This window comes from Agelaius phoeniceus, chromosome 2, assembly GCF_051311805.1.
Source record: "Agelaius phoeniceus isolate bAgePho1 chromosome 2, bAgePho1.hap1, whole genome shotgun sequence".
Taxonomy (NCBI): domain Eukaryota; kingdom Metazoa; phylum Chordata; class Aves; order Passeriformes; family Icteridae; genus Agelaius; species Agelaius phoeniceus.
Window position 1 is genome coordinate 50,876,750 of NC_135266.1, and position 15,168 is coordinate 50,891,917.

A 15,168-nucleotide genomic window follows, 5' to 3' on the forward strand; every position below is an offset into this window, starting at 1 on the left:
GCGTATTTGGGCTCTGTATTTGATTGTAACTCTTCCAGTTCTAACTGTTGAGAGACTTGGTTCCCCATTAAACATGAAAAAACATGTATTGAATCAGTAACAAACCTGATGATAAAACCCAAACATACCCTTTGGGGTAGGGTTTAAACTGCTGGCTGATCCTGCATGTGTCTTAAGCCTGCATCTGGCTTTAGCTTTTTTCCTGTAGTCTGTTTTGTTCCTCAGGAGAAGAAAATAGCAGCATCTGATCACAGAAGAAGAAAACCATAGTATTCATGGATGTATGTAACTATAAAAAAGTTCATTGAACATTGTATGAAGTATGTATCAATTAACCAAAGTTCCAGATATCATTGATTTTACTGATAACAGGTAGCTTAATAGTGTGAAATACACACAGGAAATAATTTTGACTATTCCATTTTTATTTTAAAACTGTGACACTTTAAAAGAAGTTGTTTCCTGTTCTGAAACGTGTTTGTTTGATGGTGCTGATAACAGCTGCTAACTCTTTCTCAGATAAACTTAAAAATCACTTTTTTAGCTAGCTGAATATGTAATTTGTTAATCCATTCAATCTCCTAGCTTGAGAGAGAATAGATTTGCATCAATAAAACTTCAAACAGCTAACAGCTCTAGGTGTACCATGGCAGCTGAAGCTGCATTTTTGTCAAAATGGGAGCTTGCTATGAGATCAGCTTTATCATTGTAATAACAGAAAATGTTATATCTGACCTATTGATAAATCTGACCATGCATAATTCAGAGGCTTAAGTGGTGTATAAAACCCCCATGTTTTTATAAACCTCTTTGCTTATTCTAGTACTGATTGGTTTGTGTGTGTCCACACTGCAATATGAAATAAACATTCCTGAGCTACTTTTGGATGCAATCACTCACATGCACCCTGGTGGCAGTTTGACTGTGGCAGGGCAGACCTTTCCAGGTTCTCCACTGCCAGGCAGGCTGTGCTGGGAGGCTTGTGTATATTTGCTCTAAGCCTACATACAGTTTATGCTATAGTTCTTAGGATTTTAGGAGAGTGATAAATCCATATGCTTAGCACTGTTCTGTGGATCTTGCATTGGAGAGGGATAGTAGCCAACTTAAAAAACTTTCCAGTCCATGTTGCAGGATGGACGTTCACTGTTTAATGCTCTGCTTTATTGCTAAGAAGAGAAAGCACCCAGAAATTATTGGTAATGCTTCAAACCTTGAGGTTTAAAGCAAACAAAACAAACCTACACATACTGGGACACAAACTAGTTCAAATTTCTATATTCAGGTTCCTTTTCTACTTTTTTGTTTTGTTTTGTTTTTCTCCCCTAAGTGACAGACCCTCAAAAAAGTCTGTATGTTTTTAATGTTAAACTGCGTAGTTTTGGTCTCAAATATTTCAGTTTTATTCTTGCTGCACATGAAACAAAGCAACAAGCAGAGTGAGAACCTGATTCTGAAGTAGAATACTGATTTTGTTCCTAAAATTGTTCTCAGGCTGCTGTCTTCCTCTTTCCTTGCTAATGCTGAGACCGAGCAAACAGCTTTTAATAAGCACTGTATTCCCCTGAAATACAGAGAGAGGAGCTCCAAGTGCTTTGTGTGCCAGGTCTGGGAGCATATTTGAATGAATGTGGAGAAATGCTGTGAGCTCAGGCCTTGTTAGATACAAGCTGAGCTTTTCTAGTGCTGGTGTGTGGGAACATGGCAGCACTGCTGTGTTGGTGGGAGCAGCAGAGGAAGGATCAGGGCAGCCTGCAGGGTGGTCATTGTGATGAAGCTGGTAGGCACTCTGGAACTGCTGTGGGAAGCTCCTGTCTGGCAGCAGGGATAGGTTTGTGAGGGTTGCTGCTAAAATGGTTTAGTGGTGGGACGACAGAAGTTAAGAGGGAACACGTGCAGTTTACAGGAGAGACTTGAAACTAAAGAAATTAATGCTTTTTATTTACCCAGCATATATTCAAGCCAAAAATTCTCACTTATAGTTTCAAAAAATAGTGGGTGCTTTCCCTGCAAGCTTGAGTAGCTGCAGTTAGACATCAAAATTACACTGTCTGGCAGAACTTAAAGATGGTGATCATCTACAAAAAAGGCAGAAAGCTGGAATTCAACCCTGATCTCTTTAAAAAACAGCAAATGCATTTCTATGGTTTTGTCTTTTCCTTTAATAGTAAAGCACCTGTCTGAGATGTGATTTATCAATCTAATTTTGTGTATATGGCATGTATTTTTGTTTATATACTCTTTTCCCTCCTTCCCATACAGGTTGATGAGGTAATGCTGACCCTGAAGCAAGCCTTCAGCACTGCTGCAGCCCTGCAAAATGCCAAGACACAGATCAAACTGTGTGAGGCCTGCCCTATGCATTCATTGCACAAACTCTGTGAAAGAATTGAAGGTAGCAGCTCAGTTTATCTTCTAATTGTGGTTTGCTGATTTTTCTAGAGGAATAACTTAGACAATATAAGAGCAGAGGCAGAAGTATCCCAGTATGCAATTCTTACTGTCACTTTGCACCCTTTGTATTTAAGTGAGAGTTAGCAGTAATGATACTGCAACAGAATATAGTGTTGCTTCTGCTATAAATACATATTCTTTCATCATCATACCTTTCTTAAGCAGAGCAGCAAAACCAACCAGCTGACCTTTCATTTGTTTAGGTTCTTGTTGTTTTTTTTTTTCTCAAGTTGCATGCTTTCAAAATGACTCATAAAAAGACAATCATGATCAAAAAGGATCTTTCTTTCCTGTGTTCCTTCTTTCCTGTGTGGGGTTATTTTTTGCTTCTTTGTATTTATTCCCTCACACACTTCAAGATCTAGTTATATTATAGGAAAATAAATTATTAAGTTAGGAGATTTATATCTAATCAAGAAAATTAAGACAATACCCTACATTCAGGTAGGAGTAGACAAACTTTTGTAATGTCTCTGGAAGTGAAGTATGCTAGAAGACATGCAAAAAGTCTTACAAGACAGAATTTTTAAAATAAAAAGTTAGGATCCTGTTTTTATAATCATTCTGCTAGGTGTTCTTGCAAAGCATTGTATGCAAAACCAAAAAGTAAGTATGTTATAAAAAGCAAATAGTCAAATATTTTCTGGTGTGGTCAGGGTGGTGCTCGATATTTACAGTTCTCCCATTCGTTCAAAGTCACTGCTGCCACTTGCTTCCCTCTGGTGGATGAAAAGTCAAGTGTAAAATCTTAGTGGGGTGAAATTTTCCTAGTCTGTGACTTATAGTTTCTGGGAATAGCAATAGGTATTCAGAAGTGGTAAGGCTAAGCTGGGAAAGTTTTCTGTAGATGATTAACTACAGAGGCTGCTGTATAAGGCAGTGTAAGTAATTTGAAAAGTACCCAGTACCAAAATAAAATCTTCTCTTGGGACAACAACTAGAGTACTGTAGTAGTAGTAGTTTCATAAACTTTCTACTTAGTGACTGAAAAACTTATTTTAATGTCTCTTTTTTTTATCCATCTGCTTTGAGTCTAGAAGTTTAGCAAAATAAAACCTAAAGCTGCATTATTTTGAAAAACATACTTTATTTGTTCTGATTGCAATTTTCTATGAATGAGACCTACCTTGGATGGAAGAAATCTTCATCTGGTTCAAGGGGTTTGTTTTCACTCACATTTTTTGTTGCTTCCTCGAAGTACCTCTGTGACAAAATGTGCACTTTGTTGAGTACCAGAAATTCTTTCCTTTATTCTTCATTTTTTTCCTAATTCTTAATTTTTCAGTTAAAATCATCTGAAAACTTCCAAGTATCCTGTGTATTGATTATCTCTCCTGTTATAACCTTGATCTGTTCCTTTCCTCCTCTTCTCCCATACAGTTGTCAGGCTTCCAGCTGTCAGTGATCTCTTGGCATTAGGACAGAAGCTATTGGTGGGACAGGGAGCACAACCTTTTACACAGGAGCCAGCCACCTAGCTGCTGCTGGTTATATTTTTGCTGCTAAAGAAAGGAGATAAAGCCATGTGGTTTAGCAAAACCTCAATTATTTTGTATCATATATATGTTGGACATACAATTGTCATACATCTAACTTGTATAAACTCAAAGGCAGGTTTATATCTTCTACTGTCATTTTGCTCAAAAAATGTTTTGAGAGTTCATTTGAGAATCTTTAATGGTCCATTCTTTTCCTAGGACTCTATCCACCAAGAGCCAAACTTGTAATTCAGAGACATCTGTCATCGCTGACTGACAATGAGCAAGCAGACATTTTTGAACGTGTTCAGGTAGTACCTTAGAAGCTGTTCTTCCTAATTTGAGAAAGACCATGATAAAATGGACTAGATATTTTTGCTTTTGATTTGTTTGATTTGTTGTGTAGTTGATCTAGAATTTATTTTTTTTCCACCAAAAATCATTCTGAAATAGCATGCTCCAATTTAAACGCATGTTTGATATACCTCTGTTGGAAAAGTTCTCTTTCCCAAATTTGCTGAGATTCTCTGTGCAGACTATTTTTTTTTTTTGTTCTGAGCTTAGTTTTTCACCTGTAAACAAGTTTCCCTGCTTGAGAGTGATGTGGGAGTAAGCTGAGAGCAGGAGGGACATGCAGGTATCAGGAACTTGTCTGGTATCTTCAGAATTTGTCTTTTTGATTTATTTTGGCACATCATTCTGGTGTAAGCTGATGTAATCTAGTGGATGAGGTATACAATGATTTAGGCTTCCAAAGGATGTGCTCCCCTCTGAATTCCTGAAGAATAGAGTGGCTTGGTTTCCTTATGCCACTTAGAGGGCTGTATAGTAACAGGCTTGGAAAACAAAATGTATGGGTGTAAGGCTCCCTTCTCTCTACAGCCTGCAATATTTTTCAGTTTTTGTTCTATTTTGCCCAGGAGTGTGAAGGCACACAGAATTGCAATTTGACATAATAACAGTGCACTCTGGTGTTTGGTGTATCAATATATTAATTTCAAGGAATACCTACCTAGGAAGGAAAGATAAGCAAATCATGACTTGAAAGACAAACTCCTTTCTTTGCTGTTACTGACAGAAAATGAAGCCTGAAAATGACCAGGAAGAAAATGAACTTGTGATCTTACACCTCCGTCAGCTCTGTGAGACTAAGCAGAAAACACACATCCACATTGGTGAAGCACCATCGGTAAAGCTTGGTTTTATTATTTAATATTATTCATTATTACTTTAATGTTTTTTATTATTCCTCTTCCCCTTTCCAGACTATTAATATGCTGTTTTAATTACTTGTAGGACCACTGCTCAATTTTTTCAGGAGTACCTGAAGCTGGGTGTTATAATTAAGAAAGGGCTATACAGGAAAAAAAATCTGATTTAATTCATAGTGGCTTGCCTGAGTTTTATAGGTTGAGGGGACATGACAGGAAGAAAGACAACCAATTAATTTTATGTCTGTATTTCCTTATAGTGTGAGGATAACTCTTCTTTTTCTTTCCCTTTTGATCTGCATGTCCAAGCAATAATATCTAGGAAGCGTAGGACTGAAGAGGGCATTTGTTTTAGTTTAAACTATGAACTTATCTTGCAAAGGGAATGGGCAACAGTGTTGTTAAATTGATATGCCTTTACAATATAGTCCTTCAGATGGAATGTGCCTTTAACTGTGGGTTTGTTTGTTTGTTTGGGAGACTCTTTTGGTTTTTTGTTTGGGGTTTTTCTTTTTGGAAGGAGGGTAGTGTGTTTGTGGTGGTTTTTTTAATAAGGCCAAGGGTATTTTGTTTCTAATGTAACCTGGTTCAGCTCTAGTCTTTGGAAATAGTTTTCACAATTAAAAAAAGAGTTGCCAAAGCTGAATGGTGTCCTTGCTCATTTCAACAGGTCATTTCTAACAGTGCAATTCCAGAAGGCACCACCAGTGGTGGCCGGTTTAAACTTGACATTCTGAAAAACAAGGCAAAGAAATCCTTGACTAGCTCTCTGGAAAATATCTTCTCAAGGGTAAGTTTAACAACTCATTATCATCAGCTGTCCCAGGTATCCTTGACAGCAGAGACCTATCAGATTTTTCTTTGTTTTGTCCTCAATATGATAAATGCTTAATGAAGCAATACCCCTGTTGTGAAATCTGAAACTTACAGCTGGGTTGATTGTGATTTAACTTTAAGAAAGTTTTCTGTAAGGCCACACATATTGAGGGGGAAAAAAGGACAAATTTCTGAATAATGAACATTCATCGTAGGTGGCAAGTGAGCTAGCTGAGTATTGTTGCATGTGTTGCTTCAGAATAGAATTCAATCAGGATGGTTGCATGGTCCCATAAAGAGACATGTTATTGGTTTTGCAAAGTGTAAATAAATGTGCCTGCATATATAGGAAATCCCTCTATTCAGAGAAGCAATACCTTCCAGCTCATAGATAAAATTGCTCGTATTAGGCACTAAGAATCTTTAGAAATCAGTGACAAAGTTCCTTTTGCAGGGGAAAAAAAAGCAATAGTCTTAAAAAGTGAGTTGTTTAATTTTAATGTTCCTAGCCAGATAGGATGTGAAATTACAGATAATCACTGAGACTCTCATATATTAAGTAGTCTTTTGGTAAAGAAGTCTGAATGGCAAATTTTGCTTAGTGTCCTCTGCTCAGAAGGGTGAGTCAGAGAAGAGGCATATAGAGAAGTACCTGAACAAGGCTGTGTGCCTGTGTGTCATTACAGAGGAAATGTGATGAGCTGAGCACAGGATAATTTGGACCAGTGACATTAAGTTCCTCCTACTAGTAACTTCAAAAGCACTAAATTGCACTTGTCCTGCAGTTTACATGGACATGTCATAAAGTAACCTACAAATGTAGGATGCCATGTAGGATGTTCCCTGTAAAGGAAACAGAATACTCTTAGCCAGAGAGAATCCTTGGAACTTACAGGTAGGTGTCAAGTTGATCTAGGACTAAAAGTAGCATTAAACTTTCCTGGTCAAATTTGACCTCTCTTGTGTAGCAGATTTTACAAACTAGGAACTTGGTCTGAATATGGAGAGAGAGAAAGGTGACTCTATGTAAAAGAGAGCAAAAGAGTGATGGCAGTCAGAAAATGTGGGTAATTTCTGCAGTTTGGAATGTCATCAAATGGTGACAGCTACAGTTGTGCCTTTGATGTGTCTGGTTTCTTTTCCACATCTAAGGGACATGTGACTGGCAAGTGATCTAACTCTAGTGGTGGGTCACTAACCCTGTGGTGACTGTGAAAGAAGTCATCACTGAAATAAAGCTTTTACAGCCATGCTGGCACTCCAGTCATGTCAAGGAAAAGTAATTTGGATGAAATACACTGCTTAAATTGAAAAATCTCTGAAGGGAAATTTCTTATAAATAGATGTTAGAGGGTTTTTGGTATAGTATGTTTCTTCTCACCAGGGTCACTGAGACATGCTGCGTAATATAATATAAGGCTCTACCACAGCTCATGATTGAATTCAAGTGAAGGGGACACCTGAATCTGAACTAGGGCCATTTCAAGTTGGCTGTTTATGAAGTGGATTTGTGATTGTGAGAAAGGTCCTCTCATCTTTACCTTGACAGTACAATAGATCAGGAACAGCAGTACGTTGCAGTGAGTCATGATACACATAGGGGTTCATCCTTGCAGATCCTCCTAAAGGTTACACAACACAAGACCAAGAAAAATTACTTGGAGTGCAGCTCAACCACTAATTATTTGTTTAAAGCAGGTACATACAAGTGTCTCTGTGCAGGTGTGCTGTGTGTTATGTGCATACATGTGATACACAATGACTGTTTCAGTAGTTCTTATTCTTCATCAGGCTATTACAGCAAGCCTCACAGGTCATGGTTAATTCTAACGGTACTTAAGCACTAAATACTTATTGCTGTAGTGGGTTTTCCCCTCCTTAAGCCAGGTGCAGATGGTATGATTCAATATACTTAATTATGCATAAGTTGCTGTCTTTATTTAAAAGTACATTTAGTAACAGAGAGACCAAGAACTTAAATTAATTTTGATGGTTTTTTTTTTTTTTTTAAGTGGCATTCAGCATCATTTATAGATAATTTTTTAAATAGAAGTTTGATGTCAGTGTAAGTTGGGAAGAGTCTTAGACAGTCTCCATCTCAGGAAAGTTAGAAAGAAAGTATGTAGGAACCAGCAACTAGGAACCATTTTAGTGGATGGCTTCTTAGCTAGGTAAACAGCATCAAGTGGCATTTTAAGTCACTCACTACTTGCCTTAGGAAACTTGTTGGTTTCTGTGCCCTGGCTTCACATAGTCCCAGAGGAATGTCACTTCTTCACTTGTTTGTTTTGCTGGACTGATCTTGTTTTTGTGAGGCTTGAACCAAAAACAGGCTTCCTAATGAGGTACCTCAGAGAAACAAATATAACCTTTCTTTGACCTCTTGAACAGATTTCATCCACTCCATGCTGCACTAACCTCTTCTGTTGTTGTTCTTTCTTAACCAAAAAGTCCTTCTTACAGTGCCAAAAGTGTGCATTTTCAAAAGTAGTGAGAAACTTCCAACTTACACTTTGCTCTTGGTTTTTTTGGGAGATTCAGTGAAGAGATACTTCAGGCAGAGTATTTATTGGTAATGCACTTAAGTGGGATAATGTACTTAAAGGGCACTCAAAGTCTTGAAAATAACTCTTACCGTGAAAAAGTAGGCTAAATAAATTCTGGTGATGTTGACAAAACTTCCCCTGGAGCTGCAAGCATACCAAGAGGAGCTTTGTCTATAATTTTCCTAAAACCTAGGCTATTTTCCTTCTCATAAAGTACTGAAAGCAACTTGCTTAGCAGTCAGAAGTGTCCAACAGCAAACATAACCAGGGAGTTAACATTAGGAGAGAAAGCTAGTCAAAAGTGTTGTGGATCTATTGCCTTTTCTTGTGAAACTAAAGGACTGTTAAAAATTGAGCAAAAATCCTTTAGCATAGATTTCTAGCAAATTTGCATCAGTCTTATCTGCATTATAAATGAAAAATCTTGTCTTGTCTGGTGCTATTTTGCTGGATTTGCTGCCAAGAGAGCATTTCTCCCCTGTTTTAGTACTTTTACTCCTTTTGCCCAGGTGGACTTAATTTGTCTGAAACATTAAGATATTGATAAACTGTATCTCATGGGACTGTAGTGTGTCAGGAGCATCCATCAGGAGCAGTGCTTCACAGTACTGAAATCTGGAGTTTTTTGAACTGAGCTGTTTAAGCCAACTTAGCTTTTTTGCCTCAGAAGTGTCAGGAAATACTCACTTGCCTCAAACAATGGAGTGCAGGGTTAAAACTTCTGGGAGCAATGTGGGAGAAGATGCAGTTTGGCCAGCTTTGATGTTGCTTTCTTGTCAAGACCAGTGCTTGACCCATGATCTTTGGTCCTCTGTCAGACATGTCACATGCCTGAACTGTTGCCTGTATTCACCTGTGCAGGTGTTGCCATCTTTGCCTAACCTTCAGAAAAAGAGGAAGAAGACCAGATGAACTTTCTTGCTTTTTTTCTCGCAGGGAGCCAACAGGATGCGAGGCCGCCTGGGAAGCGTGGACAGCTTTGAGCGCTGCAGCAGCCTGGCTCCTGACAGAGTACGTAAGGAGCTTAGCTCAGACTCGTACACAGCTCTCAGCGCAGCGTAAATACAGCACTCTGCTTTCATTTGGAGGAAGTAGAACAAAGCACATCAACTTACAAAACTCAAAGATGTTTCCACTGGGAGGCAGAGGGTGTAAGAAAGCTGGGGTTTATGTTGACTCGAAGCTTCAGCTTTAATCTGATTGCCAGTCCTTTTTTCCTACACTTCCCTTGCTTTTAGAAAAAGCAAGGAATTTCTGGTTTCTGCCTTGTTTTAGTGAAGTAATTAAGTAAGGTCATGTCTCAACAAAAGGAAGTGCTCTGAAGGTGAAGAATCCTTTCTGTAAGTAATAGTTGCTTTAGGGAAGTAAGAATTTTTGACCTAAGCCCAGCTGTTGGGGATGCTGTATGGTAGCAAGAGGGTGGAACTCTGTTCACTTTCTTTTTATTTCCTGTTTTTAAAGTTTTACCTCGCATGTGGGTTGGTGGCTGGTGTTCCCAGGAGGTGAAGATTCTGTTTTGGTTTTCCTGCTACAGTTACTCATAAACTGGCTGTGTAATAACAGTCTCTCTTCCAGGATGTCGCTGTGACGGTACAGGAAGTATGCTCGCGATATGTCGAGGAAACTAGCTAAAAGCAGTTTCCCTAGCCTTTTCCATTCCTGTGTTTTCCTGAAAGAGACACAAGTCTGGTAGCTGGAATGCCAGTCCCTGTGAGAGGATGCCTGGAGTAGTTTGTATGTTGTTTGTGCTGCATATACGGTTGTATTCCTCCCTCCGCTTTCACTTTTTGGAAGAAGGCCGCTGCTGGTTCGGGGTGAACTCTCAGAGGATGTCTGGTTTGGGTGATAATTAGCATACAATAGGCCATGACCCAGAAAGGGGAGAGGCTTTGGTGCCCCGCTGCTGCCTGCCTGTGGGTTAAGTGAGAGCTCTCATTGGGCACAGAGCCTCAGGCCTTACTCCGCCAGCACTTCCTTTCAGGACACTTCTCCGGGCGATTCCCCGCCAGCAACTCCTCCAGCGTCCCCCGTGTCCTCGGCCTGGCAGACGTTTCCCGAGGAGGGCTCGGACTCGCCTCAGTTCAGGAGGCGCGCGCACACCTTCAGCCACCCGCCCAGCAGCGCCCGACGCAGGATCACCTTCCAGAACGGCAGGTCCCAGAGCGCCCGCTCCCCGCTGCTGCGGCAGAACGGCCTGGAGGCGGCCAGGTGAGTGAGCCAGGGCAGTGAGCCAGGGCAGCCGTGCCACCGCCCGCGGCCCCCTGCCCACCCTGGGCAGGCTGCAGCAGCCCTGCTTCTGGCAAAGTACGAGAGGAGCTTAGCTCAGGTGGGTTTCTGCACTTCTCCAGGGTTGGTTTGTTCGTTTATTTATTTATTTTCAGCCTGTCTTCTCTGCCTCTGAGTAGTTTGGTACCTTGCAGTAACTTCATAGTCCCTCAATTAGTGGTTCAGGGGAGGCATCAATCCATCAAATTGATGATTCAGCCAGATGCCCACGCCAATCTGTTTATTTATTTATTTGAGCCTTTTTGGCAGTCTTGTTAGTCAGACCTTTTGGAAAACAGGCTCTCAGTGCTTTAAGTGGCAGAGATGGCAGCCTGAAACTTTGATGCCAGGATGAAAAGGGCACTAACAGCTTCAGATGTCTGTAGTCGTGTCAGTCAAATCTCACAGAGAGTACGTCCAGCATTAAAACTGGTGAGGAGTCTTGCAAAAGGACACAAGGATTAAGCACATCCACTCAACTCTGAGGCATGTGATTTCCCTATTTGCCTTTCTCCAGAGCTTCCCTCTGTAGCTTCCCTCTGTAACTTCTTTCTGCTTCCTTTTTGGAGACTCTCCAGCTATTAACATATGGAACACTGTTCCTTCAGGAGTTCCTTCACTCAGCAGATGTCTCCACAGTTCATTGTGGGCCTCTTTGGTTGTGCCTTCTTTTTCTCCTCTAGGCTGGCTACCTGCAGTAAGTGACTATACAAACTCCAAACCCTTTACAAAACTCAGGTCCAGATGAGCTGAATTTTTTGCTGTTGGAGGATCACATTCTCCAACCTGTTTGCTATTTCAGTGCTTGGCTGTAATGCTGTTGTTTGTGGGCTCTTTCTAAAAATGGCTTTAAATAGTAATTTGTCATCTATTTGATGTCTACATTAAAATATCAGCGTGAATGCTGCACCAGCTAGTAGAGAAGGGCAACAGATTTTATTCTGTTTTAAGGGAATGGAAGGGAGTGAAGGGTAAGAATGTAGCCTTTGTTACACTGTGTTTCTAGAGAGGTAAATAATGTGTTTTTTACTGAGATAAACTTTTTTTCCCCACTGACTGTGTTGTATGCAAACAGGAAACCCTGACAGTTCAAAGTGAAGGACTTGCTGACTGTATTACTTTGTAATAACTTGTAAGAAGTCACTGATTAAGTGGCATCAGCAGATTTTTAGTCAAAACAGTATGTAGCAGCGTGGTTCTAGGCTGGGATTTTTCATTGTTTCCTTTTGAGGATTAGTCATAAATGTTCAGCAAAAGAAACTGAATTCATTTTCATGTCCTCTCCAGTACTTGTTACTGCTACTAAGTAATGTTTAACTGTGGAGTAGGACTACCTTTCTTAATTTAGTTACTTCACAAAAATTTATCCAGGAGGACTGCATTTACATAATCTCTACTTCCTAATGTGTTGCTTACAAAGGTAAAAGAAAACTGAAGGGGAAGAAACAATGCGGTTTATATTATTGGAAGAAGGTTTCTAAGGATGTTTTCTGAATGTTTAAGAGATTCCTTTTCTGAATATGCTTTGGGAATAAACAAAGCTAAAGAAATAAGGTGGTCTCCCTGTTCTGCAATGTCATTGAAAAGTTTTTAATAGAAATCAGCTCTAACAGCAAAATCACTATCCCCAGGGAGCCTGCCCAGGAATGCACGTGGTGGTACATTTTATCTTCTGGGAAACCAAGTTAATGTAAGCCCAGATGAGGTATTTGGCCAGTGTCTCTAATCTGGTGGTTTTGTTGCTGTATCTGAATCCGTGCTGACCCATCTGCTGTGTTCTCTTGTTGCCTGCACAGTCCTGTGGTCGGGCTTCGACGCGCTCTCAGTGAGAGTGAATCTGCATCTTCTGGTCTCCCCTCCTCTCTCTCTGCCCCTTCTTTCCTGAAAACCTTTTACCAGGGCTCAGGAAGGTTGCTCCAGCACTCAGAAAGTGACCTCTCCAAGAGGTGAGAGCGTTGTCTCCTGCCTAGTTTTCCAGTGCCACTAGCTTAACAGCAGGATTCCCAGTGGAATGCAGCACATGGCATCTCTCCCACTCTGCCTTGTGCTCCTGCATTTCTAACAGACTCCTGTCATGCAAAAGGGCAAACAGGCTTTTGGATCAAAAAGCCTGTTAAAACTTGAGGCTTCTGTGCTGACATCAAGTAGCTGTCACCTATTTCTGTTGCAGTGTTGCAAATCTGCTGCATTGGTTTGTCACATGAAATGCAATGGATTTTAGGAGTGTTATGCCAATTTAATGCTTTCTTTGCTGAATGCAAACCAGCATGTGTTGCCATGATCACTGGCATGTGAAAATAAGAAAAGAGCAGTGTGAAAAGTGTACAGTACTAATGTGGGATGCCTGTGCATGAGGAAGGGGAAACACAAAGTTAACTGGGTGATACTAACTGTGAGATGTTTAGAGAGAATTAACAAATAACTTCTAGCTGAAGAGGATTTGGGAAGAAGCAAAGGTATGAAAAGTGGCAAAAATCCCCCAAACCCATCTTTTACAGACTATCTCTAATTTTGGTTCCAGTCCAGCTTTGTTTCTGCGTTCCCTTTAGACAGCAGAGTTGGTCCAAGCTGAACCAATGCCCAACTCAGTTTCTGCAGGCAATGGACAACATTAAACCCAGCTTTCTGGGTTTTGGGAATGAAGGATTGAGTATTGTATGAAAACTGTATTTTAATGCCAAACTGAAATTGGAAATTTCTGAGACACATCCTTTGGCATTGGTTATGCAGGCAGTTCAATTGCTGTATTTCATTATAGTGGAGTTTCGAACTCTTGGGGTGGGGAAATCTTCAAGGGGTAATTCCCAGAAGACCCCCATATTTTTACTAAGGTTTTACAGGATACACATTTCTGTTACCATTTGATCTTTAAATTGTATGGAGACTCTTGTGAAAATGGGATCTCAGTAGCTACAGGTCTTTCTGGGAGCAAGTGGGCCTGAACTGTCATGGTGAGGAAATGGCAATAGCAAGAGTACACTGGTAGCATCTAGTTGGGTTTGTGAAGGGAACGCAGCAGATAGAGTCAGAAAGTGCTGAGTGAATAATACTGATGTGATAAGGATCACTGAGGTAATCCATCACTTCAACTGGCTAACAGAGAATGAAAAATAATGTCCAACTGACAGTGGCCAAAACTTGCAAATGTATGTTATGCCGTCAGGTTTAGGAATAAGAGGAAGTTCTGATTTTTTGCAATGTGTCTTTTCTTGTGGATTTCTTCTTTGGTTCGTTGGGGTTTTTTCCTTTGGCTCTTCTTCTCAGAGAGGACCACCATCTATCCCCAATAGGATCAGTGTGAGGTGTTTTTGGCATTCTCATGTGAGTGAGTGTATGAGAGGTTGGAATTTAGCACAGTGTGTCAGTGCTTTGCAATCTGCAGACTATAAACTGTTTGACTGTTAGGAACCCTAATTAAAACTTCAGTGCATTTTCCAGAATAATCCTGGTCACTATGCATTCATGAAGTGTGGAATTCCTATTGCCCAGGAGAAAAATTCTGCAGAGTCTCACTTCTTTATCATATAGCTTTGAGATTACACATGATGCAGCAGGCAGCGTTTCTTGGTGTTCTGACAAACTTCAAAGTGCAAGAGCAGAGACAGTTTCAGTTGGAATTCATTTTAGAAAGATTTTTGAACCGTAGCAGTCAGATGGGCTTATGCAAATAGTACGTTATAGAATGGCATGGGATGTTTTGTTGGGTTTTTTTTTCTTTGTTTAATTTTTTTAGAGTTTTTTTATTGAATCACAGAATGATTTGGGTTGGAAGGGACCATAATTTAGTTACAGCCTCCCCATACAGTTCCTTTCTTTAAGAAATCAACAGTATAGTGAATTTTGGCATCATAATATTTATGTTGATGCCAAAATGAATACTTTCAGAATGTTTCAGCCTTCAGAATGTTTTTATGGCATTGTCAATATATTTCTCTGGAGAGAAGGCTGGGATGGAAATGGTCTCCACATAATCTTGACTTTTGACAAGTGCGGTGTGCAACATTGAACAGAATTGCAGATAAGGATTAAAAAAAACCTGGTCAACATAAAGGTAAACAAGCTTTTTAATATAAACACAAAAGCAACACTTTTAAAAATGGAACAATCTTCAGTGTAGGTTTGACTAGCCCACAATTTCTCTGTTCATTGTGTTGCTGTGCAAGGATAATTTAAGCTGAATTTGAACAGATTCCTTTTTTTAAAACAGCTTTGTGTCTCGTGAAAGAAGTAAAATACTTGATAATATTCTTTAAATAAAATAGCAGAAAGTAATTATTCAGAATAAAAATATATGACGGAGTGAGAACCAACAGAGGGGTGTAAGCTGATATAAACTGGTTTTTCTTCTTCCCAGAAGGGAGGAATGCTTCATGTAGTAGTCTTACATGTAGGTCTGCC

General features: G+C 39.9%; 1 protein-coding gene across 3 annotated transcripts in view; it reads left to right on the plus strand.

Moving 5' to 3' along the window:
• Nucleotides 1-15,168, plus strand: part of TBC1D4 (TBC1 domain family member 4) — a 100,493-nt gene that overhangs the window by 63,083 nt on the left and 22,242 nt on the right. For 2 of the 3 annotated variants that reach the window (XM_077173605.1, XM_077173607.1), the window contains exons 5-11: nucleotides 2,263-2,395; nucleotides 4,152-4,243; nucleotides 5,011-5,121; nucleotides 5,814-5,933; nucleotides 9,442-9,516; nucleotides 10,487-10,713; nucleotides 12,567-12,716. In XM_077173605.1, the coding sequence (XP_077029720.1) occupies nucleotides 2,263-2,395; nucleotides 4,152-4,243; nucleotides 5,011-5,121; nucleotides 5,814-5,933; nucleotides 9,442-9,516; nucleotides 10,487-10,713; nucleotides 12,567-12,716 (908 nt within the window). The remainder of the gene's footprint in view (nucleotides 1-2,262; nucleotides 2,396-4,151; nucleotides 4,244-5,010; nucleotides 5,122-5,813; nucleotides 5,934-9,441; nucleotides 9,517-10,486; nucleotides 10,714-12,566; nucleotides 12,717-15,168) is intronic. The other variant, XM_077173606.1, reaches the window with a different exon arrangement.